The sequence below is a fragment of the Dicentrarchus labrax genome, unplaced genomic scaffold (genome assembly GCF_905237075.1).
Source record: "Dicentrarchus labrax unplaced genomic scaffold, dlabrax2021, whole genome shotgun sequence".
NCBI lineage: Eukaryota > Metazoa > Chordata > Actinopteri > Moronidae > Dicentrarchus > Dicentrarchus labrax.
In genome coordinates, this window is record NW_026136721.1 from 5684783 (window position 1) to 5710861 (window position 26079).

The 26079-nt window shown below is 37.3% G+C and overlaps 1 protein-coding gene across 10 annotated transcripts in view; it reads right to left on the reverse strand.

Moving 5' to 3' along the window:
* LOC127355461 (teneurin-3) overlaps positions 1-26079 on the reverse strand; it is a 361742-nt gene that overhangs the window by 205811 nt on the left and 129852 nt on the right. For all 10 annotated transcript variants that reach the window (XM_051386366.1, XM_051386371.1, XM_051386367.1 and 7 more), the window contains 2 exons: positions 25433-25503; positions 22031-22318 (listed from right to left, as the gene is read on the reverse strand). In XM_051386366.1, coding sequence (XP_051242326.1) covers positions 22031-22318; positions 25433-25503 — 359 coding nt within the window. The remainder of the gene's footprint in view (positions 1-22030; positions 22319-25432; positions 25504-26079) is intronic.

Consider the following 26079-nt stretch of genomic DNA (forward strand, 5'->3'; position numbering starts at 1 on the left):
ATGAACACAAGTGGAATACAAGTGGACATTTTAGCCTGTTGATTGCAGCACACATTCTGCGGTGAAGGTGAATATTACATACTAGTGTACATGTGAGTGTAGATCACAAATTTGATCACAATATCAAATTAGATAGATTTTTTGGACAATGATGCAATATTTTCTAACATCACCAAGTCTGCCACAATATGATTCATTTCAAGGTAGGGGCCTGCCATCGATATGAGATGATATCATAGGTCCACTTAACACAATCCGATACATGAAGGGACAGCTGAGTGTAACAGATGACTTGACAGTCACAAATATGAGCAGTCAGTAACAAAATGGCGGGAGGAGAGTTAAAACAGTCAGTCAGTTTCTAGCATTTTAACAGGGCAGACAATCATCCCTCACCCTCTCGCTGCCTCCCTTCACACAAAGCAAACATTAAAGTTATTAGGTTTTTTTCTGACTCACACTTAATCCCTGCTGTGAGACTTTAACAACAGAGGTTTGTTGTTGTGGCTGAGATTAACTTTCAGTCTGTGCCAGCAGCAGCACAGTCCTAATAAATGTAATTTACAGTATACCTGTGGCTCTTAACCAGCATTAACACACTAGGAGTTAAAATAGGCCTACAATACAGAGATATGAGCTGTGTGCTTGAACTTTTAGACACAGGTACTCACTTAGCTAGCAGCCACACATTATCCACCTGATCTCATGTCAGAAACAAGGCTGAGGACAACTTCCTGCAGCAACAAAGTTGTTTCTGTGAAGAAATCCAGCTCAGTTAAATCATCAGAGTCGTAACATCTTTAGAAAAAAATTAAATATAGACATGGTGACATGGTGATAACAGATGTTTACATTGCCAATAGTCTTGCCCTTGTTGCCAAGTGCTTGCTCATGGTGGTACTGTTGGGTCTCTGTAATTAATGTTATAAAGAGTTCGGTCTAGACCTGCTCTATTTGAAAAGTGTCCTGAGATAACTTCTGTTATGAATTGGTGCTATACAAATAAAATTGAATTGAATTGAATTGAATTGAATTGCTGCTTGAATGTTTAGGAGGGAGGTGAGCTTGTAAGTACACGGTAACGCAGACTGACATGGGAATTTCAAAATAAATGCATATATTAACAACATCTATCCAGATCAATGTATTATATAATATTATATTTATACATTTAATATAATATTTAATATGTAATAGTATAAGGTATCTAACCAAAGTGCTGTTCAAGTGGAAATTTAGACCTGTTGAGATATTTTGCTCTCCAAGATGTCATTTACAATGCAAGGTTGTAGAATGACATTTAGATATAGTTCATTTTGTGTTACTGCTGCTAACAAAATAAAAACTTATTAATGAGTCATAAAAATAAAATACTTATTTGTAGTGTTGTGGAAGAATTTAGCAGAGAGAAGAAGTGTTGTGGTATGTCACAGCAGAATCTTCTGTACCTCTTCCCAGAATACAGCAGGGTGAACAGGCTGTAGCTGGGTGGGTGCTATCTTTTAGTATCCTTTGGCTCTGTGCAGGCACCTCCCCTCACCAGCATCACTGATGCTGGGTGGCTGAGTACCAATGATCTTCTGGGCGGTTTTAATCACCCGCTGCAGAGTGCACCTGACCTTCGCCGTCCCATGCCAGTCAACAAAAGCAATAAGAAAATTGTTCAATAGAATATCAATAGCTTCAATTAAATGCAAACCATCATGAAAGCCCATAACTAAACGCCCCTCATATCCCTCAATAACTGAACGTGCTATGAGTCACCAGTATGCAACATCATATCACAACTTACATCTGTTACATCTCTACAGAGATATATAGAAACAATCCACAGGCAGTCCCCTCAGAAACAATACCACATGACAAAACTTTTAATTATAACCTGTGTGCCATGCTAAATAGTGCGGTTAAATTAAAATAAATTCTACCTGATCTTTACGAAAAAAAGGTCAACCAAAATAATCAATAACTATTGTATCAAATGAAAGGAAACATTTTATCATGATAACAGTTTTCAGCTATATCACCCAGTCCTATCAGTAAGCACTTTGTTCTCTCTTTTATTCCTTTTCATGAGTGTCTTCTCCACCCGTTGTTGCTGTGCATGCCCTGTCCCATTCTGCACAAAAATACATCATTATCCTCCTTTAATCACCTTCTGTCCTCCATCACTCCATCATCATTTACAAGAACGATGCCTGCAAACTTTTCACCTTGGTCTCTTTATCTTTGTGTTTGTGTGTGCGTGTGTGTGCGTGTGTGTGTGTGTATGTGTGTGTGTGTGTGTGTGTGAGAGAGAGAGAGAGAGAGAGAGAGAGAGAGAAAGAGAGAGAGATGGACAATGGCAGGTGGTAAATACAGTAATACTGTTACCTTATATCTATTACACACACACACATGCAGGGGCACGGCCCATATTAGGTTACAATGTAGAAGAAGGCTGAACAAGTATAAGCGGATTACAAATACCTTGAGTGTGCAATATGAAGGAGATAAGACCTGAGAGAGTGGGGTGGTGGGGAGAGGGGGCCGAGAGAGGGAGACAGAGAGAAAGAATGAGCTAGAATAATACAAAGTGGATGACTCATTCATGAGAAATGTTTCACCTTCCTTTCACACAAGCTTTAGATTTTTTTCCGCTCCTTCCCGTTCTTCTCTTGCTCTCTCCTTTGTTCTTTCCTTCTAGATGATGTGATTAGTTAAAAGCCTCCATCCACTCATCACGCTGATGGAGAACGAGGCAGGGAGGGCTGCACATGCATGCCCCTGTGCATGTGTTTGAGTGTGTTTGGCAACCTTCTGTCGCTCAAACCACAAACCTGTCCTTTCTATCTATCTGTCTGTCACACACACACACACACACACACACAGTTCTATAGTAAGCAGGCAGGTTTGTAAATGTGAAGAGGTCTCTTTTATCTCTCAAGCAGCACTGACAAACCTACCTTAACCTCATCTTATATTAATATTTTAAGTTAATAAGGAACAGGAAATGTATAACGACTTCAAGCGCTGCTTATGATTTAGCTTTGGGTGGCTGCACTTGTCTGCCGATGACAAGCTCTGTTTCTGTTAGACAGGATAAAGCTTTCTATAATTGTGGTTAATTGTTTTACAGATCAGAGGAAGGACTTTAGTTTGTCTTGCTTAACCAGTCAGAGATTGACTTCCTCATTTGGTTACTGGCTGTTTATTGCTTCCCCGCCAACACCCCACTAGGAGCCTTTAAAGATGGAACGATAAAGGTTTTATTACCCCCTAGTAAAAACGGATGTGCATATCTGGGGATGATAGGGTTTGTTGATCAATATCTATGACTCGGTAATTACTTTGTGTTTAAATAAGAGGCATGCAAAATGTGTTCAGACCGTAACTGCCCAGAGAAATCTACTTAGAACTTTAAGACCCTATCTATCTATCTTATTAATTCACACACCAGTTTTGCAAGTTGCTCATACTATGGGAGGCCTTTATATAGGTTTATATGGCTTATTCCAGAGGTTCCCAATCTTTTTCCTTAAGGATCACCTTTTCTATCATTGAGTAAACTGATGAGCCATATTTTATGGATATTAACAGTACAGATCAACTGATAAACGCTATGATGAACCCAATAACAACACAATAACTGCAGGAAGTTTGTTTAAACAAGTTGACGAATTTTATTATTGATTATTTCCTGTAAATATTACATCAGAGGTGAGTTTTCTGATGGTTTTAGGATTTTTTTTATAATCCTCTGCCTGTATTATGTATGTTTATTTTATTTAACAATTATACATTCTGTCTAAGCAAACCATTTTTTTCCTTTACAAAATTAAGATAAATGCTAAGATATAAGCCTATTGTGTATATTTTTGAAGTTTGCTTACACCCTTTAAAAAAAAAGAAGGCCTTGCGACCCCCCATGAAGCTGTGGCGACCCCTAGTGGGGTTCCCCCAGGTTGGGAACAACTGGCTAATTCTACTGTCAGGAGTACACATAATATAAACACATTTTAATGCTATATACTGATACTGAATATAGGAAGGAATCAGAATGTAACCTTTTTTGTGTGCAAACTGTTAGAAGTTAAGAAAAACAAAACTTACAAACCAAAAAGATATTCCAACAACTTCAACATTGCTTCTTTTTAAAAACAAGATGTTTTTACATAATCCTATAAACACTGTAAATTGATATAAAATACAAACAGCAGACAGAACGGTGTGTGTGATGTAGACACAGCCCATAATATAAAAGGTGGTATCAAACAACTTGAGAATGACCATGCAACGTAACTAATCAGATGTATTTAACAAAAGCAGCTCTATTCAGTTGTGGTCACACTTGGAAGTGATGTACACTGAGCGCCTTGAAAAGATTAAACTAAAATATTTTTTTTGCTTTTCATGGTTTAACATACTGTGCTATAAACTGAGATGGACCTTGGTGGGCTCTGAAGCATAGTGGAGTGGTCAGAGCATATTAAGCGCATACTCCAACTACACTTTTGTTATAAATTGCTCTAATTTCCTTGAGGGTGCCGCTGCTGGCTGAAACTGGCCTGAGCGCAAATGCATCCCCCACTTCAACAGTGGACAATTAGACTGTACCAAGAGCCCTCCACATCACGGGACAGGACTGAGATTTCTATTTTAGAGGTTGTGTTTAATTCTTAAGAATACATTATTATGTAGTATGTAAGTTATTTCAATTGTTAAAATATTTAAACTGATAGACGAGTTGTCCTGTGTTCCTGTATTTGTTGTTCAGTTGGTAGTATTTGCCTTTATGTTACCCCTTTGTTTCAAAATAGTTTGATCAGCCATTGCTCATGTTCCCCTTGTGTCCAGTTTGTTAGGTGAGTTTGATGTGTTTGCTTCTATTCACTGTGATGGCATTAAAATGTGTAAAAGCCTAAGTTTAGTTTTGTTTACCTGACCTTATTTTAGGTACAGAACTTTTGTTGCTTATTCTGTTTCCTTAACGTTTGCGTAAATAAAGTAATTTTTAAATTTTTTATATTTTAAATATTTCTTTTCTAGATAGAATTTGATTGGGCCCAAAAAATCAGGTCTGACACAACCCTGAATTTCTGCTTTAAAAAAAAAAGTATATACATATAAATAAATAATATCATTGAATGATAAATTAATTAAATATCAAAATGAACATATATTAAAAACTCATTCAATCTGAGCCCCCCCCAAAAAAAAAAAAAAAATCAATCGTTTACAACCAGGACATTGTTTCTGGAAAAAGATGGTTGCTCTTTTTTTTCATTGAGTCATATTTCAATGTTTTGAGCACCACACACTAAATGTAACTTCACTCTGATTTTACTGTTGTATTGGGTTGGAGGCAGAATTCTCAGAGACAGATCTTGACAGCCATTTGTAACATTTTCTCAATTAAGGTAAACAAAATGGTGTATTTATCTGTCCCAGGCGTTGTCGACCATTCATATGTTGTCATTTAGTGTCCCGTGTTTTATGACACACAGCGTTTGTGTATGACCATCCCTCGGAGGTATGAAAGATGAACCCTTGCACTATTAATGGAACAGGGGTCAAGGTGGAAAAAAGGGGGAAAATCCTGACATTACAAGCAGATTAAACATAACTTGAAGACATAGAGAAAGAATCAGAGTTTGACTATGGGCTGTTACTGGCATTAGTCAACTGTCAGTCTTACTGAAAGATGTCTTTGTTTCTTTTTTTGCCATTATTTATTTACTTGTTTATGTGATGCTGCTCTGTATATTACAGTACAGCTATACAGAAGAGAATGAGTGAAAGAGAGCGAACAATACTAAGTGTCATTTTAAGATGGCTAGTCTGAGAGACAGACAGACTGGCCTTCCCACTCAACAGGCCTGCAGACACACACACACACACACTTTCATACACACACATTTAGCTAAACAGCCTTTGTTAGTGTCATAATCACATTTAGTAGAAGCCATATGACACTAGAAATAGCTGCCAAGGATAGACAAGGCGATGTGGGAGAGTGTGAGTTTGAACGCGACTAAGAGAGATGAAAATAAAGAGCAAACAAGGCTGTGTGTGTGTGAGTGCATGGATATGTGAAGTTTCTCAGTAAAATCACCCATATGCTGAGGTCAGCCGCACTATCACTAGCTTTCTAGACACTTTTGGGAAGGCTAGCATGTGTGCGTGTATTTGTGAGAAAGAGAAACAGGGGGAGGTGGGGAGAGACGTTCACAGAGAGGCGGTTATTTCTCCATTTACAGTGGAACTCATTACTTCTTTATGTACTCAGTTACTTTTACCTAATGTAAAAAAAAAAAATCTGTTATGTATTAGTTTCAAATCTTCGCTTGCTTCTCTGTTAAATCTATAATATGTAACATTTGTGCATTAAAATTTCTATAAACTAGGGTTGTCACCAGCTAAAGATTGCCCTAGTCAACTAGTGGTTAGCTCAAGCCATTAGTAGCAGGTTCATAATATTAATTTAATCATTTGAATATATACATATTTTAAGTCAGCCGCCTGTTTAAAATATATAAAGGCAGTAATGATTACTATAAACTCTAGAGCTACATTCTATATGTAGTTGAGTTGTGTACTTAGATTATCCCAAACGTTTCCAACAATGTTCAAACTCAGAGAAATCTGTCATTTTATTCAGGTAACGCTGCTTTTCATATCCCCTTTGTGCAGGCGTCAGCGTTAAGGTTGTCCGCCAGAAGCTGTCATACATTGACTTTTTATCCAGTTTGAAACCACATTTTTACCATCAACTGTTTAGAACTGGGGGTTTTTAACTCCGAATTTTAGTAATGGGACGTAAGTTATCCGAGAAGCAAGCTGAGCTAACATAAGCAGCAGCTCGGCTCCGGGACGTCCTTAGACTGTCCAGCAGTGTGGGACAAACAGTGATTTTTAAGGTGGAACTGCTTTATTCAGTGTTTTTAGAGATTTTAATCAACAGGTCCATTTGTTTTAGAGAGGATAATTGGGCTCCTGGTAGAAACCCCCTGAACAATGACCACTGAAGGAATCCTTACTGCTGCAATGATGGCAATGGTATAATTCACAACACCATCAAAGTGTTGTTACTGTTTTGATGTGAGAGACCTCCTAGAGGTAGAAATTACATGCTGTTCGTTTAAAGGGGGGAATTGAGACCATTTCCGGTTGGTTTGGGTGTCAGTGGCCTATACTGCAGTTTTAGAAGGGTAAATGTGTAAAGGTTCATCTTTAAATGAATCTCACCAGAAGACAAAGGCCTCTAATAAACATACACAGCTGTCCCTCCTATACAATAAACACTTTACTTTTCAATTCCCTCTGCAGTGTATTTCATTATCTCTGTTAGCACAGGCACAATTGATGTGCCAGCATGGTACTGTTATTGCTGACGAATCACACTGCTCCGAGTGACAGAATTCCTTCCTGATGAATCTTAGTGGTCACCAGGGATGTACCTACTTGTAAGGCCATATCAGCACTAAAACCATCGTCTTAGACAGTTTTTGATTCTCATGTTAATCCTTGTGTATCTTCAATGATGTACATGTTAAATTTAAAAACAGTACTGTAAGGACTATTACACCAAAAAGCATCAAAGGAAATGTGTGAAAGCAGTGTCAGTGAGGAGGAAGCAGTGAAAAAGGGAAAGGAGGTCACAGCGACACTCTCCTAATGATGTAAAGAGTAGAAAGGACAAAGAGAGAGAAGGAAGAAGTGAATGAGGGATTGAGAGAGCGAGAGAAAGGGGCAGATAAAGATCGAGAGAGAAGGGGAGAGAAGGGGAAGAGGGAGGGGGCGAGTGGTAATGTCCTAATGATGTAGTGGCTGTCAGAGCATTTGCTTCAGAGGCCAAATGATCCTGTAAGAACAGCACAGCTATTGATCCAGCTATTACACGGCATCACATACTAATGATTGTGTGTGTGAGTGTGTGTGTATATGAGAGAGAGAGAGAGAGTGAGAGAAAGATGGAATAACAATTTTTAACAAAAACTGGTAGATAGTGTGTTGTGGAGGGAGGAAGAGGGAAGAAGAGGTTGAAAGAGTAAATGTGTATGTAGGTGTGCAGGTTTATGAATGCATGTGTGTGTGTGTGTGTGTGTGTGTGTGTGTAATTCTGACATGACACTTCATCAATACTCCCATTACAGTGTGACAGATATGAAACCTAATCTGAACCTGATCTGCTTGATATCAGATCTCAGTTCTCACCTTGAATACTTTCAATAGCTCCTGACCCGTACACACTCAAACACACACACGTGCAAACAGCCAGCAGACAATATCTTCTCACTTGTCAGAAAACAGCAAGCTGTAATGCATATTCACAGGAAGAAAGCATCACACCTTTTAACCTACACCATGCTTCTGATATCTCACTCGGTGACCTTATTATGTTATCACAACAAGGCAAAATCTTTGAGCAAAATACCCACGTTGAACAAAAACGAAAAAAGAAAATAAATAAATAATAATTAAACAATTAACATTAAATAATTAAACACACTGAAATGTCTTTTTAGACAGTTTAGAAATTAAATGGTCTTCCGGTGGTTTCAGCACTTACAATTCACCAAACAGTACTTTATGCACTAATTAGTATAATAATAATAGCTATTTCTGAAATCCACCAACAAAAAGTCTAAATGACCTCTAAACCATTGAAATGTATCAAAATAAAATGCTGATAGCTATGATTAATTTAGAATATCTGAATCTGAAACTGAATTCCGTAATGGTCTGCTTAATAATCCTGAATGGCCATAAGAGGTAAATGTTTTAATATTGAGGACTGCATTGTGTGTGCAGCTGATTTTTTTCATTATCAATTAATCTTCCTATTACTTTTTTGATAAATCAGTAAATTGCTTTGTTTGTAAAAAGTCTATGAAATGCATAAAATGTTGTAAAATATTCATCACAATTTCCCAGATGCCCTCAAACTGCTTATCTCCCACCAACAGTCCAAAACAGAGATATTAATTTCACTACTGAAGAATAGGTGCTTGAGAAATGACATTAAAGTCCCCCTCCAGTCAAAATGCAGTGTTTCTTCTTGCTCCTTCATGTGATCTTTGAACTTCAATGTGCAGAATGATGTATGTGTAGAGTTTGACACTAAGGATAGAAGTCTTATTCTATTTTTAGCATATATTGTATTGATTCAATGTGTATTTGCTTATGTATTGTGTTGTGTTTTATCTGGAGCTACCATAGCGATTACATTTCCACAGTGTGGGATCAATAAAGTATATCTTATCTTATCTTTTCACATTCATCTGCTGAAAGTGGAACTTTTCTCTGTGCTCAAGATCAGATTTTAAGGGGCGGGGCCTACCAGCATGATTTGTGACATCACAAATAGTTGAGAAGTCAAGTGTGCAACTTGTAGAGTGTGATGCAGGAACTTGAAGCCACCAGTGCACATACACATACTGAGAATGGACTTTACAGTGAAGTAGGAGACATCTTGTGTCCAGCAGGAAAACTTTAGAAATGAACAACAATTGCATATTCAGAGATTCTGGGATTTTTCATGAGGTAGATGCTTTTTTAAAGATTTTAATGTGGAAACTGTATATCAGACACACATTATTGTTCTAAGCAGACTATTAGTATATGTCTCAATTAATACACCGATTCTCAAACAATAGCACTGTGGTAAATTAAACATATAATAATTTTAAAATACTACAACATTCAGAATGAAAATACTTGAACATAGTGTGCACATACATCCATGACTTATTACAAGCTAAAATGTGATGGTAAGATAGTAAGTTGAGGTAAAATGAATACATGTTTCAAAAACACTACAATTGTGGCTCCAAACAGGAACTACTGGGAAGACAAGTGTAAACCAGGGGTACCCATTTCCAATCAAATTAGCTCTGGATCTAACCAGTTCCATCCAGGATTCAACAATAAATGCTCTTTTATAAACCTGCCTCCTGTGTCAACTGTCTGTAGCTGAATATGCTTGCCCTATGCTACTGTATTTTAATGTCTATAATGATGCTACTTGGAGAGCCTGATATTCTGTGAGGTAGTACGTGGTGTAAACCACTTGAGAAACGCTGTCTTAACACTTTCTGATAATCAAAATAGCTGATTAATCCTCTGTGGATGGACTAATCGATTAATCAACTCATCCTTTCAGCTCTAGTTTAATCCATGCTTAGACAGAGAGAGCTTTGAGTGCCACTTTAAAAATACCACGTGATGTGCTACATGTCATATGTAGAGTGTGTGTCGTATTTCAAACCAGACTCAGTTTTCTCTGGACAGGGTGCTCAGTCAACCTACTTCTGGATTTCACTCTGAAGTTTCAATCTTTCATTTCTAGTGTGGAGAGAATGTCCCATCAGTGTCTATATCAACACCATACTTTAATGTGAGAGAACAGAGTGAGAGTTTCCCAGTGAGCATGGGATGCCTTCTTAGGACTTTTAATTGAAATCCTGACATGTTCTATTATTGCTGAAAAGCACAGCAATAATAAAATTCCAAACATTTGGACTTTAGCATGCTCTCTGCATACAAGAGCTAAAGTAAAGTAGCTTGGGCAAAACACAAAGAAAAACAGCTAAACTGAGTTACTGTATGAGGATTCTGCAGAGCTCCAGTGAAAGCCTCGCCTGTCACCACAAGTAAAAAGGCCATCATCTATCAGGTCCCAAGACTCAGTGAAACCGAGAAACCCTGCTGTAGAATTTATTAGACTAAAACTCCCTCTCTCTCTCTCTCTCTCTCTCTCTCTCTCTATCAACCTCACTCACTCCCTTTCCCTCTGCACTTCTGGTAATGGATTCTGCCTAAATGGGTTCTGAGAAACACAAGCGAAGAGAGGAAAAGAGAGGAGGTGAGGTAAGGGAAGGAGAATGGAAGACTTGTTGCTTCCATCCTTGTAGCATCTGGTAGATTAATGACTATTGGTATTGTGATAACTTCTACAATTTACAGAGTCTGAGTAGTACTTTGAATTGATTTTTCTTTTTTCCATCAAAGTTTACATTTTTCAAGGGTGTAAAATACTGAAACACTGAATACAATAAAAAAATACTGAATACAATATTAATTGCTATGATCAAAACTGTTGACTCAATCATAGATCAATTAGTGTACATTTACTGTATACTAACTGTATTTTAAAGGAGCAGTGTGTAGGACTTATTGGCATCTAGCAGTGAAGTTGCAGATTGCAACCATTTGAATATATCTAAGCCTTGCAATTGTGAAGTAGAAACTACAATGAGAATCTAATCTGTAGATGAACACTGCCCATTCTAAGGTAATGAAAACACAAAGATTTATTTTTTCAGGCGATTATACAATAATGAAAACATACCTATTAATATTGTATTCATTTCTGTCAACAGATCCTCCTAAATGTCATCCACTGGACCTTTAAAGGTTCTATATGTGATTGTCGGAAAACCATTGCTTATAGTGACACCAGTGGCTATTAAGTGAACTGCAGTCATCATCCTGCTGCTTGCGCTTCGTACCTAGTCCTTAGGCACTAAAAGTGACACTACACACTATACACTAATGCTGGAAAATAAATCACAGTCATATTTAGAATAACGTTACTATCTGCAAAGTTATATATTTTATTTGGACCATTGACTCCATGCTACTAACTAGATTGCTGTTTACAAATCACCCCATCAGCCAACAGCACAAAGCAACCAACACCAGACACACACCGCGCAGCCAAGACAAAGCCAGCTGGACAACCCCAGCTTAGACAACAGTAAGCTAGTTGGATGCCACTGCCTTTTTCAATCTTTGCTAGTAGAAAGCTATCGTTAGCTTTGTACCGTTACATCATTTATTGTTGGCTAAAATCAACACCTCACCCCTACATAGAAACACAGAAATTCAGGAAGGTCTTATTTTTTAAATTACGTTACAAACGGTTCACTCATTGGCCAAAAATCATGACTAATATAAAATATTCAGAATCTTATACATGACACCTTTAACAGAAAAGAACAAAGATGAACAAAAATTATCTTAAAAAGATAAAAAGAAGAGAAGGGTGGATGAAAAGTGATCAAATGAGGGGGGAAGGAGAGGGAGAGAGAGAGAGAGAGAGAGAGAGAGAGAGAGAGAGAGAGAGAGAGAGGGATGCTGTATGGTTAATGATTTAATGTTAGCCACTTGATGGAATGAAGTGTCTTCTCCATGTAAGCGGCGCCAAAGTTAAAACTCTAGTCAGTTAGTCTGTTATTCATTGATTTCTCTGGTCAGCACTAGATTGCTATTGAATATGACTGGCACCAAGGCTGTGTGTGAGTATATGTGTGTGTGTGTGTGTGTGTGTGTGTGTGTGTGTGTGTGTGTGTGTGTGTGTGTGGGAGAGAGAGAGAGAGAGAGAGAGAGAGAGAGAGAGAGAGAGAGAGAGAGAGAGAGAGTGTATATATCAAGTATATTTGAGTTGCTGGTAGAAAACATATTTTTTTCTGTATACACATGACCTCACTCACACTCACCCTCTCTCTCTAACACACACACACACACACACACACACACACACACACACACACACACAATCAACTAGTTCTTGGAAGAGTGTGAAAGATGAGACTGAAATACATCTGCAGTTAGTAACTGCAGTCTTTGTCTAACAAACACACTCTGCTACTCTCTATGCCTTCTTGCTGTGAGGGAAAAAGAGAGATGATACATTATTTATTTCTGAAGGCTGTTTCATATTAACCATGCAGCACCAGCTGAGCAAAAAACATAACCAGTAATATGTGTGTATCAATACTGCAGTGTGGATGACATGTGCATGTATAATCTCCCTATACTTACATATGCACCTTGGTTATTGCAGTGATCTGTCTTCTCCAGTAGTTATATCTGTTGTCTCTTCCTCTAGCATGACGTGTGTGTGTATGTGTGTTTGTCCATAGTGAATGTGTGTGTATGTGCTGTACTAAATAATTATCTAATATATGAAGTTCTTCTGCAACAGCATAAGTAAATATGTGATGAGCACATGGACACTGTGTTAGGGCCAACTGATGTATAGTTTAATAAGCCTGCAAAATAAATATTTTAAGGAATACATATTATTCTAAACACACAAACACACACACATCCATGTAAGAGAACAGAGTTAATCTACCCATAGTATAGTTGCAGTACTAAAAGGAATGATCTTTGCGAGTCAGAAAAACATAAATATAACAAAAATACTTCCTAAATAGAGTTAAAGTTTTGAGTTTCCAAAGACTGACATTGATCATTGCATTTGTTTGATCAAATGTACTTAATAATACTAATAATAGTACACATATAGTCAATAATAAAAAACTTGATAATTAATTAAATAAGTTGCACAATAAAAACAATGCATCTCTCCATGGTAAAGCACCACACAGCAAAGGTCATGCAGCTGGATCAAACAGGGCCAGATGTGCCTTTAATCAAACAAGCACCATTTGCAAACCAATCTACTATAGCCCACAGGCTAACAGCATTTACTGTATATACTGCATGTAATAATACAACAAACAAAAATAAACTTCATTAATGTTGCTGCTAGTGTGTAACTGAGTGGATTTTGTACTAGTTTTGAATAATTTTGAATAGTTCCATTCATGTTTTATACTGTGTAAGCAAAGATTCTGACACTGGCCATTGTTATATGGTTATGTTTGAATGAATTTGCATTACATGTTATGAAAAAGACAATAATAAGTATCCAAATGTCTTTACTGTGCTTTTTTAAGTTACATATCCAGTGGACCGATGGGTTTTTTAACAGCCAACACTAACATTTAGAGATATATTATGCACATATAATACAATATTAAATCTAAAAAAAGTCATGTAGCCTATAATTCCATTATTCCATGCACATTACAATCTAATATACATGGTTATCTTAGCCAGGAACCATTTTTATTTAAGATTGACTGTCATTCAAGAGTGACGTGTTAACATTTAGAAAAGACAAAGGTGACTGAGGGAACGTTTACAGTAGGATACGTGAGTGTTATAGTGCAGGGCTCGACTATGTGGAATACCAAAAAATTCCAGATAATCTGCCGGCTAATTAATCGCTCTTGAGTTGAGTACACAGTTGTCCATGACCTTTAACGTTACGGTGACATCCTCCATTGATGCACTTCCACCTTCAATGATACAGAATATCAAAGAAAGTGACAGAGAGCTCAATAAGAATTTTTCAGCCAACAAAATGTGCAAACAAAGAAATAGGTCCTTTACCCATCAATAAGCATTTTAAATTACCAATTTCTTTGGTTTGGAACAACGGCAATAATAGCTTTTTACATTTTACAATTTTACATTAGCATTATTAGCCAAGTTAGTGTATGACGGATAGAGAATGAATTTCAGTTCAGACACAAAACCGAGTTAAGCTCATGGAGCCTGAACTGCCATTTTTTAATGCAATAACCGACATAGGGACTATTTCATTGCCACTGTAGTTCAAATCATGCCACTTATAAAGCCTCACAGAGCACATCAGCTGTGGCCATTGTTCACCCCTTTTAAGAGATGTCATTATTTCTAAAGATCCTGCCAACCTGTGTCCAGTGACGACTTAATAATAACAGTACTTAGAAAAAAAGAGAATCACTTTAATATCCTGTCTCTTACAGTCCAGAGGTCACAATTCCCCACTTAGAAATGGTAAAAGGAAGAAGTGAAATCAAAAGGAGCGAGACAAAGCCTGAGATGCTGAATAGGAGGAAAGATAGACAGAGGGAGAGTACCAATGAGGTTCAAACTACAGATTGGACCACAGGTAGCCATAGAAACACAGTGAGAAATATTACAACTGACTTATTTTCTCAAAAATAATCCAACTATCTCCTGTTTTCACAAAGCTCCTTTTTTATGTTGTTTCACAGTGTGTGTGTGTGTTATTCAGCAGTAAAGTGTGAGCATTATACTGTAGAAATTAACAACAATACTGAAAGCAGAATAAGTAGAGGAGAGATAATCTGTTCCAGTCTGGTACTGCTCTGTATGAATGGCATTCATTTTGTCACCTTCTGTTTTGGCAATTGATCGCATCCCTGCACCTTTCCAATAAAGCAGCCCATGAACTGAATTAAACCAAAGTGAATTCCACTAAAAGAGTGAAAGCAATCAAGGTATGAACAAATCCACCCATTATTGTCTGTTTAATGTCCGTGTCTGTCTCCATCTGTCTGCCTTCCTGTTTGTTGCTCTGTCAATGGACAGCTTTCAGATGACACATCCAACCCTTTGGCAACCATACTGGAGGTCTGCAGTTAACGGTCCACAGTGGATGCCATTTTGTATTTGCTTCATAAATGACGATTTACAATGTTATCAACTTATCTCAAAGTATGACCAAGTCATGCATGTGCCCTATAACTACTTGTAGGTACACTCATGGCCACAGGATGTGGGCACCTTAACATTACACCTATATGTGATTGTTAAGCATCCCAATCCACAATGCTGGACAACAACAGCAGTGACAGCCTCCATTATCTTGATTCAGGCTTTCCACACAGTTTTGGAACCCGGTTGCAGGGATTTGCTCCCATTCAGCTACAAAAGCAATAGTGAGGTCCAACACTGATATGTGGGGAGTATGTGGACAATAGAGCTGTGTATTTACACACTTTAAAGTTACAGGGACAGTGCACATCAATAGACATTTCTGTGAATGTTGGCATCCTGGCTAATTTTTGCTGTTCAGGAATAAAAATACCACACTGATGATGTAGAGGTCTCAAAAACTCATGTATCAAATATGATCCACTAGGCGTTACAGGATTAAACAGGAACAACAATACTGTACATGTAGCAGAGCACACTTCATACAACACACAATCCACTTAATAACACATCAAACATACACCAAAGCACACTTCAGGTTATTTCAATAAGATATGGAGTATGGTCACATATTGTTTGATTTTAAATGTGTGATATGTGTATTGACAAGAATTTGGCCATATGATACATATTACGGGGACTACGATTAAATATACTGCAATATATGGTGATACAGTAAGCAAGCCACTATATATTCCAATTATTTGTTTTTTTAATAACATTTTTGTCCTGACCCATCGCTTAGTTATGCTGCAAGGGGGCTTCCCAAGATGCACTGATCTCCACTCTCCCTCTGTATGTACACATTTATGTCCCATTATTGCATGTTACTTACTGAACTTCCCTGGAGTTTTTGTCTCGCAGGTTCCCATGGGTTATGGTTCTGCCGAGATCAAGTATTGTGGTTGCAGCTGCTACAGTGTTCCTGCTTGACACCCACTGCTAATAATATAGTTTTTATTATCACCATCATTAAATATATCGTTTTAGATTCGGAGTCATTTTTTCATGATATGCACTATTTGTTGTTGATTGACAAGGCACATGAAAGTCCTCCAACTCTTTTCCTGTGACTGTGTTTGTGTGCATGTGTGTGTGTTTGTAGCAGCTAAGGTTATAGTGTTAAGCAGCTTAGAGATGCCAAATGGATTAAGTGTTTTGTTGACACATAGTAAAGTAATCTGGTTAGCAAAGACGAGATACACCCCTCTTCCTCTCTATCTGCCGGTCTGCTTCCACCTCTCTTATTTACTCTTTCCTTTTTCCCCTTTTCCATCACAATGTGTATTTTTCACTCTCCCAGTTTATCCCCTCTACCTTGCTCTCTTCATACACCGTAACACACAAACTGCATAGAGCAGACATTTAGACTTAAAGGGCTTAGACAGGGGAGGTCAGCTAATATATTTTAAGCTCCTTACTATGGCATAAAACAAGACATCTGTCTGTCATTCCTTCCATGCACATATTAACAATATTCTGTCATGTGTATCTGTTGTTTAGCTGGACATCGTATATTAATTAACATGGACTTTAAGTGTAGCATGTCTTTGGCTTAGCTTTGCTCCACTAATTGATCTTTTGTCTTCAGAAGGTTTTACATGTGTTTATTCAAAATGAGCAAAAATGTAAAAGGCATCCCTATCTGTCCGTCTAAACTTTTTTTTGTTTCAGCATTTTTATTTTTATTACATACATGGAACACATATATTATTGTTTGGAACACATTTTTATATATATTCTATATTCTTTATTTGTATAGCGCCAATTCATAATGGAAGTAATCTCAGGACACTTTTCAAATAGAGTAGGTCTAGACCGAACTCCTTATAACATTTACAGAGACCCAGCAGTACCACCATGAGCAAGCACTTGGCGACGGAGGCAAGGAAAAGAGGCAGAAACCTAGGACAGATCCTTCGGCTCTAGGTGGGTGGTCGTCTGTCTCGATTTAGATTCTAGTATAAACATACGAGCAAATTAAAAGGAAACCACCCCAAATACAATAAATGATAGACTTTTAGCAGGCTACAAAACATTTGAAAGCTGTGATATCTGCCAGAGGTGGTGTTTTGCACATGCCACAATGTTATTTGGTTTTTTTTTTTTTCAATTTATGACATGAAATATAAGTTTACCATATTTCTGCTAAAAATATTGTGCTTTATGTTCCATATCCTAGAGAGGCTGTGTTGACAACTTTTCAATTTAAAAAATCACCAAAATATGTAATTTGTCAAGGGGTGGCCAAACGTCTGCATACAACTATATTATAAACATTATAACAGTATTAAGTATTAAATATTACTTCAGGCTTAGAGAGATTTCCAGACCAATCCAACTATTTCCCTATTACATTCCTAATACCTGGATCCAAAGTGGTCCAAAAGAAATGATCCTTCACCAGGTTCCTTCTTTCACATACTTGCCATATGCAGCCATAATTTCAGAGCATTTATCACATTTAGTGTCCAATGACATTTTCAAGGAAAGACACACCTGTATCAGTGTGTTTAGGATAGAAAATGTAAATGTATCTTCCTTTTTCTGTCCCTGTAGTTGAGATCACCAATATCAAGTAACCGGGCAACAGCAGCTGGGCACCCATGGGTCCAGACACCACAAAAGTGTTTATGTCTGCCAGTGTGTGCGTGCAGGTTTTTGTGTGTGTCCACTGGGGAGCCAGCCAGACGTCTCTGGTCTAATATTTCCTCTCAGGAGAAAAAATAATGCAGAGAGGCTTCTCCCTTTCCCTGTTCTGCTTTTATTCTTCAGTCTTTCCCTGCCTCTTTTGAATTACTGTATCCATTCAAATGCTTTGTGTTTTTTTCTCCTCGTCTCTGATGTTTTCCTCTCCTCTCCTAAACTTTCCCTCACTGTTATCCATTCTATCTATTGCTTCCTCTTGCAACAAAGCCATTGATAGAATCACAGAAGTTGGTTTAAGTTACTGTACACACACAAACACGTGCACGCGCCCGAGCACACTCACTTTCTGCTGCGAAGCAGGTTTAGTATCAAGGGACAGAGCAACAAGAGGCTTCTCAGCGGAGGCGATGTGTCGTCTGCTGTTTCCATCACAATAACTCCACTATCAGCTCTATTCAGATCCATTCAGAGAGTGAAGAGTAGCACAAGAGAGGAGGTGAAGGTGAGGTGGCTGTTAAGTAGCATCTCTCCACATACGTCTATGCTCAAAAAAGCCTCTCGACACTACTTAACTGATCACAGACAAGCAAAGCATGGAGGTCAATTCCACAGATTTATGTTGTTGGGTCTGAGTTTATTTTGTGAATGCAAATCTATGAGGTTCAGTCAGTAAGGCTGTTTTGGTGCTGACATTCAATGCATTTACACTATCGACCCTTTTTGAGTGAAAAGGTTAAATTGCGTGAGCTAGGGCACCCCATGAACTAGAACTCAAAAACTACTTCTGGATTTAATTGACAAATGTGTGCTTGAATTTCCTCTTGATGTGAAGAAATGTTAGGAATAGTCAAATTTCAGCTTTGCCTGAGATGCAATTTATTTGTATCACAAGATAAAACTGAGTCACCATGTTTGAAAGGATGTTGGAAAGGAGATAAGTCATTAGAAATTCCAGAAAGAATAAATTCCAGTCTCCAAAGCAAGCACAATCAGCTGACTGTAGGCCAGTATGAAACCCCTCACCTCCGCTTTCCAGCACTGGCACAAAATACACACCGATTTGCTCCATGCAGAATTTCCCAATCGGTGCATGCTCCATGCAGAATTTCCCAATCGGTGCATCCCTGTAAATAATATTATGAAGTGTATGGTCTAGACTTGCTCTATATGAAAATTGTCCTAAGAGGACTTTTGTTATGATTTGCATACTGTACCAGCCACTCAGAATTGGCACCCCGAGCAGCTGCCAGTCAGATATATTCATTCATTCCTTTCAGATAAGCAAGGGCCTGCCATGCACCTGCTGGAAATTCTAGGCAGTTCCGATACTTCCCAAGCCATCCTGAGAACAAGACATTCAGATTGACCAACTATAGCCCAGGAACTAAAACTGGAACCAGATTCTTGTCATGAAAGGTTCCTGGGTTTGTTGATATCTTTTTGCAGTGGAAAGGGACTAGGATCTATTCTGACTGGGTCAACAGGTAGCCTCCAGCTACACAGTGTTTAGTGACATTTCTTTACAAAAAAGGATTTCTTTGTGAAACTACAAGAAAACACTACTTTTGTCCGGTAATGGACCAACAGTGTCCTACTTAGAGACCACACGAGGCACATGATGCAAGGTGCATACCAGTGTGAGCTTCAAAGCGAGCCCTTAAAAACAAAACATGTCATACAACCGTTCTCTCTCTCTAACATTTGAAACTGTCTTGCTCTTATCAGGGTTAATCACCATTCCATGACCAAGCCACCACTCTCATGGGACACAAAAACAATATTACCACTGATAAGACTAGTCTAAACCCACAAGTGACCGTACTTGAACCACTTCATCTCCACACTTACACACACACTAACAAATGAGAGCTAGCATGCACACACATACACAAAGACACACAGACAGACAAACACACACACACACACACACACACACACACACACACACACACACACACACACATACACACACACCTGCATTTTAAAGCAGCAATTAGCCTTTGAAAACTTGACGACTACTCACTTTTAGAGATGGGAAGTGTATCCTCCAGAGCACTGACATCCACAGCATAATGCCATTTAATAAAAACATTATCAAACTTAATATAGGAGATACTGTGACTCAGCACTTTATCTCACTGTTAATTACAACATCACATCTCTTAATGAAAACCCGCTGTGTGTGTGTGGGTGTGTGTGTGTGTGTGTGTGTGTGTGTGTGTGTGTGTGTGTCTTAATGAAAATACAGTGTGTGTGTGTGTGTGTGTGTGTGTGTGTGTGTGTGTGTATGTGCGTGAAATCAACACCAAGTGCTTTATTCAGTATGAAATTCACACCTGTTAGGGAAAACTACCTTGAGGATAATGAACAGGCTTCACACACACACACACACACACACACACACACACACACACACACACACACACACACACAAAAATGCATACACAAGCATATAAAAAACAACTTTACAAAGATATTTGCACATACACGTTTTTGTGCATACATCTATATGATAAGTGCACACACATTAGTGCAAAAAAAGGACACAAAACAAATGACTGCTCAGCTAAACTGTGATCATTAATTCAATTCATTAGCAGGACATGCTTTTGGGTTTTGCTGCTGCCCTACCCCCAACTTGTGCCCCTCCTTCCCCAATTCCCACCACCAGAGAGGACATTCAGTGGGGGTGTATGTATACAGTAAATATCAGTGGATCCACATTATTGTCAATCTAGAGAAACTGCTGTTGAATATATCCAAAAATAATCTGCACATGCAGTACACGTAGGGACTTTTTTACTTTTTTACTTCCTCTAAATTATTTGTATAATTGTTCAAATGTTTCCTTATTAACTAAACACACACATTAAGTACCACTACTACATGTTCTGATTATACCCAGCTTGCTTTGATGATTTAAATTCAATATATTTGAATAGTGCCCAATTGTAACAGAAGTTATCTCATTCCCAAACTAAGGAATGGATGTGACAATTTGAACTGCAGCTAAAAAAAAAAGTTTCATTATTGATTAATCTGCCAATTATTTTCTTTATTAATCAATTAATCATTTGGTTTTTGAATTGTCAGAAAATAGTGAATATGTCAATGTCAGTTTCTCATAGTCTCATTTCTTGTCAGTCCAGAAGATGTTTGTCATCTGATTAGTTTAATATAAGTGCATTGCAGGATGTTCCTGTGCCAGCAGTCAGAAAGGTGTTATTATGAGACAGTTTTTCTTTTTCCTCTCTATTTATTTGTATTTGAGGTGGCAGAGTGGGCCTTCCACTCATTGCAGGGTAGACATTAACTACTACCACTACTGTACTTAATGTCTTTACACAACAATGAGACGAGGAAATTCAGCTTCTGTCCCTCTCACACACACAGCACAACCAGCGGAGTCACAGCAAGACAAGAAAGTTGCATCGCTTGGCTTTTTGCTAGAAAGAATTTAGGTCAGGATTTATTTGTGATTCTACCATAGAAAATCACTTGATCATTTGATAAAATAAAGGAACAAAGTGCTCTCATCTCTGCTGAGACTGTGCAAAAATTCCTAAAGATCGAGTAACAACCGAGACTTTATTTATATCTCTTTTTTTTAAAGAATCTAGTAAGGATGTGAATTGCTGTATCAACACATAATTCCAGACTTATATCAGTGTCAAGACAAGCCATGGCAGTGTCTGAGGCATCAACTTGCCTTGACGTTGCTGGAGACTGGAGATCACACTTGGCTGCACATTGTAAGCACCCATCCTATCAACAATCAGCATAATGCTCCATCATACACTATATGTATACTCTCACAGTCAAGACTGAAAGGAAATCAATCAGAATGAGTAAATAGCGTGTCTCTGTGTGACTGAGAAGACGTCAATAGTAAACTAAAAATGAAACATGGGCCACTCTACTTCTACATTTAAGATATAGAAACAGCTAAACATGAGTATTACTGTAGGTGAGCTTTTGAGCATAGAGAGATAAAGAAAACCAGAAAGAAGGAGGTTAAACAGTCAGTAATATGTCCTACCATTGTCGCTGTCTGACTTGTTCTCGTGCTCGGTGTCGGTAAGAGTCAGCACTGAGTTGGAGCGGCTGGACAGGCAGGAACTCCTCCCGGATGATTTCCCCAGACCCCCGCGGCCCCACAGCCGCATGGCACGCTCCGGTGACATCACAGCCTGACTATCGGTGTCGAGGTCCTGGGCCGTTCCAACTGAGAAGCCACGGTGGGGCAGGCCCATCTCGGAGCAGAAGGCCAGGCCACGACGCGACGGTGGCTCACAGATCCCCAGCTGACGAAGACTGAAATGCTGACCTAAAATAGAGACGATGGAGAAGATAGTGTTATACATACTAGTGACTGTGTAAAAATACACATTACACTTTAAATTATTTATTATAATTACTATAAATTAGAAATTGCATGTTGTTGTATATATACCAACTTTATAATAAGATAATCACATCTGTGATAGATACCTTCAAATATGACACTTAAAGGCCTGTGACAAAAGCACAGTGAAAACTATAAAGAAATACTGATGTTCAAGCTGAATAATTTTCATATTTTCAACTGATTGATAAAAATAAAATTAAAATCACCTTCATATTTATGTTCTCTTCTAATAGCTCATTTATATACAAACAAGTTCATTACCTGGCTATAAATTAGGTAGAGAGCCATCCAATTTCCCAGAAGGCAAAACTAAATTGTTCACTTGTATTGTTTCAGTAAACAAAAGATATTCAATGTACACGTTTTATTTTTTTTAAACTAAGGCTGTAATTGACATTGTTTTCAATTTTGATTAAACACAGATTAACTGATTAACACGTTTTCTTGATTCATTGAAAAGTAATTTGGTCTATAAAATTTCAACAATTAATCAAATATCAACATAGTGGTCAATTAACTGAAAAAAACAACCAATCATTGCAGCTCTATATAAAATAAAAAAAAACAGTAAATCCTCACATTCGTGAAGCTGGAACCAGAACATGTTTGGCCTTTTTGAAATTTGATACATTTCTAGGATAAACCAATTATCAAAATTAATTTTCTGTTGATCAACTAACTGATTAATTGAATTGTATCATAAATTATTATTACTGACCCTATATAATGGCCTAAACACACCTGGTCTTGCAATTGAGAGTGTGTAGCAAAGAGGTTTGCCAAGACGGAGAGAAGGATCTGAGTTAAGAAAGGAGAGCACACATTGACAGCAGCTGCAACCCGTACAGAGCCTGACTCATGCAGTACAGAATCATCATGTGTTCAAGAAGCCTCGGCTCAGTGTTAATAGTCCGACACCACCGTCAGGCAGGACAAAAATTAAAAAGAAAATCATTAAAAAGAAAAAAAGAGACACAACTAAAAGACCACTCTAGCAATAGAGAAGAAAGACCAGACTAAGAAGGTGGATACTTATTAACTAGATCCCTTAAATCTCATTTAGCCATTACAGGAGAAGAGAAAGAAGACAAAAGCTTTAAGCCTGCAGACTATCCACAAATAAACTGTGAAGGTGATGCAACTCGCATTAGGATGTGCATCTATAATATCATAAATTTAATCATTTGTACAAAATGCACATAGATTATTTTATACCATTTCGCTCAGATCTAAATTATAGAACATATTCAAATATATTAATCTTGAAATGATCATAGACAAAACCAAGAGAAAAAAAGTGTTGTTATAGCTTCAAAAGGTCAGCATTTTCATAATTAAGAGCCACGCCACACAATTAGGAAGTTTCTGAGGAATCAGTAATACTAAAAACTAGACAACTGAGAATTATATACATGGAATGAATCGATACAACACTGGTTATTTATGGATAGACTTTAATCTAAACACACATTTTGATGAAATTTCACAAAAATATACATTCATGAACATTATAACTAGTCTCCTGGGTGTAAGTAGGAAGTTCCTGTGGGTTATATTATTAGATTTCAAAAATAAAAGTTTTGAAAAATTTGACAACATTTGACAAAAAGGGCAAAAATAAACATGAAACAACTAACCAACTAACTAACCATAGCACTAAAAAAATCAATGACATACAACATAAATATTTCACATGAATCTTTTGTGCTGTAAAATATGATTTATTTTTTGGAGTATATGTGTAATAGTGCTGTAGTGATTTTAAATAAGCATAAAATAAATAATTCAAATGCAAGACATAAATTGAAACAGATACAATAAGGTAAGACTGAAATTGTTGAGTTATCTAAAATAATGTGCATTAAAATGTCAGTAATTTTACTTGGGAGCATATACAGTAATGATGGATGTTTAATGGATGCAGGGCTTTAGGCCTTTTTGTAATTACATCCTATGGAACATGTAAAAAAAAATTCACAGTTCCCTCCAAAAACAAAAGGAACATGTTAAATATTGTGTTTAAATGGGGGATCTGTTTCTTCCCTTAAAAAAAATGCTTATTTAATATTTGAAAACATGCAAACTGGGAAAAGAAATTCACAAATAGATTACAAATTCAGTATACTTTTTTCATTTAATTTAATAAGTCATCAGGAGTAATTCTTTCTGGAAATGGGCTGAAATCACGCTCAAATAACATGTGTGATAATCCTTTAAAATATAAATGAAAAGAAGACAAGTAAAGTATCTGCAAAATCTCAGTGTGTGCCTCTTCATCTTTAATCAGCAAATGAAAGGGAAATTATAAAAGCTTTCCGTAATTAATGGCACAACAAGAGATAACGGGTGCTGCCGTTCAATTAAAAGTTATATTAATTTTAAATGAACTCCAATTAGGCTAGCAGTGAAAACGAAGGCGATAAGATGATTGAGTAATTATGATTTTTTCATTTCTCAAATATTGACGCTGTGTTAATTGGAGCTAGAGAACAATGGATACACACTGTGGTTAAGCATTTTTGCCTATTTATTGTGCCTCTTTCTTCTATTTCTTTCACTTTGATGTTTTTTTTAGGGGTTCATTATAGCTTTCATTTGACATACTTTATATTTAACATACCATTAATATCTCTTTCCACTCAATCTGACATGCATACATCCATACTTGGACCATTAATGAGTAAAGCAAGTTTTAAAAATCCACAAATTTGTACACGCCCTAATAACAAATAACAAGTTTTGGATAAAGCAAAAATTAAGATTTGCATTAACACAGGATTGGTCATGCACTAAATGCATCTGTCAATTAATGATGTGAAAATCACAAATTAAAGAAAGCCAAAGAGAAAAAAGGCATTATAAACATGATCAAATTGCAGCCTCATAAAAAGCAGAGAAGCAAGATTTTTCAAGGCTACCAACAGAACACCTATCTAGTTCAAAATACACAATTTTAAGCCTTGTTGCTTGAGTGTGCACAGGCAACCATAGAAAGAAGGCAAGGGCAGCATATGTGTCTGCACATGGACTCACCTTGTCTGTTATAATCATCCTGTTCACGATGAACCATGTCCTTCTGTCCCTTGGTTGTCCCGTACAGTAACCTGTCAACGGGACAAAAGTGTTACTATAATAAAAGAAGAGTCCTTCAGAATAAAAACTCACTGTTAGGTTTATAGGTACCAAACCAGTTTAAAGTGCAATCAGAGATCAAGCTGGACAGTGTGTGTGGTTGTCAGAAAACACAGTAAAAACATTGCCTAGGCTGATCACTGACAGTGGTCGGCGATTTTTCTCTAGTGTTAATGGTCTTTAACCCTATCTATAATAGGGTTGCACAATCTATATCGGGCATGATACAGTAAAAGTATATTTTTATGTATCGTTCCGATGAAGAAATTATGGAAGATAAATTATTGGTTGATAATAACAGTTTATTTTGAATTCTTATGCAATACATTTGATAGGCTTTATGTTTAGGTGAAGAATAAGTGTGAAGACAAAAATGAACATTTGAAGAGTCAGAACAGCAGATGTCAGTTAGATTTGGTTAGATCAGAGCTAAAGAATATAAAATTATCAATCTTTGCTTACTACATCTTATCCTTCTTTCCCTTAGGTGTGCATAAACAACAGGTTATGAACTCCTTTTTTATGATACAAAAATGTAAAATTATTGC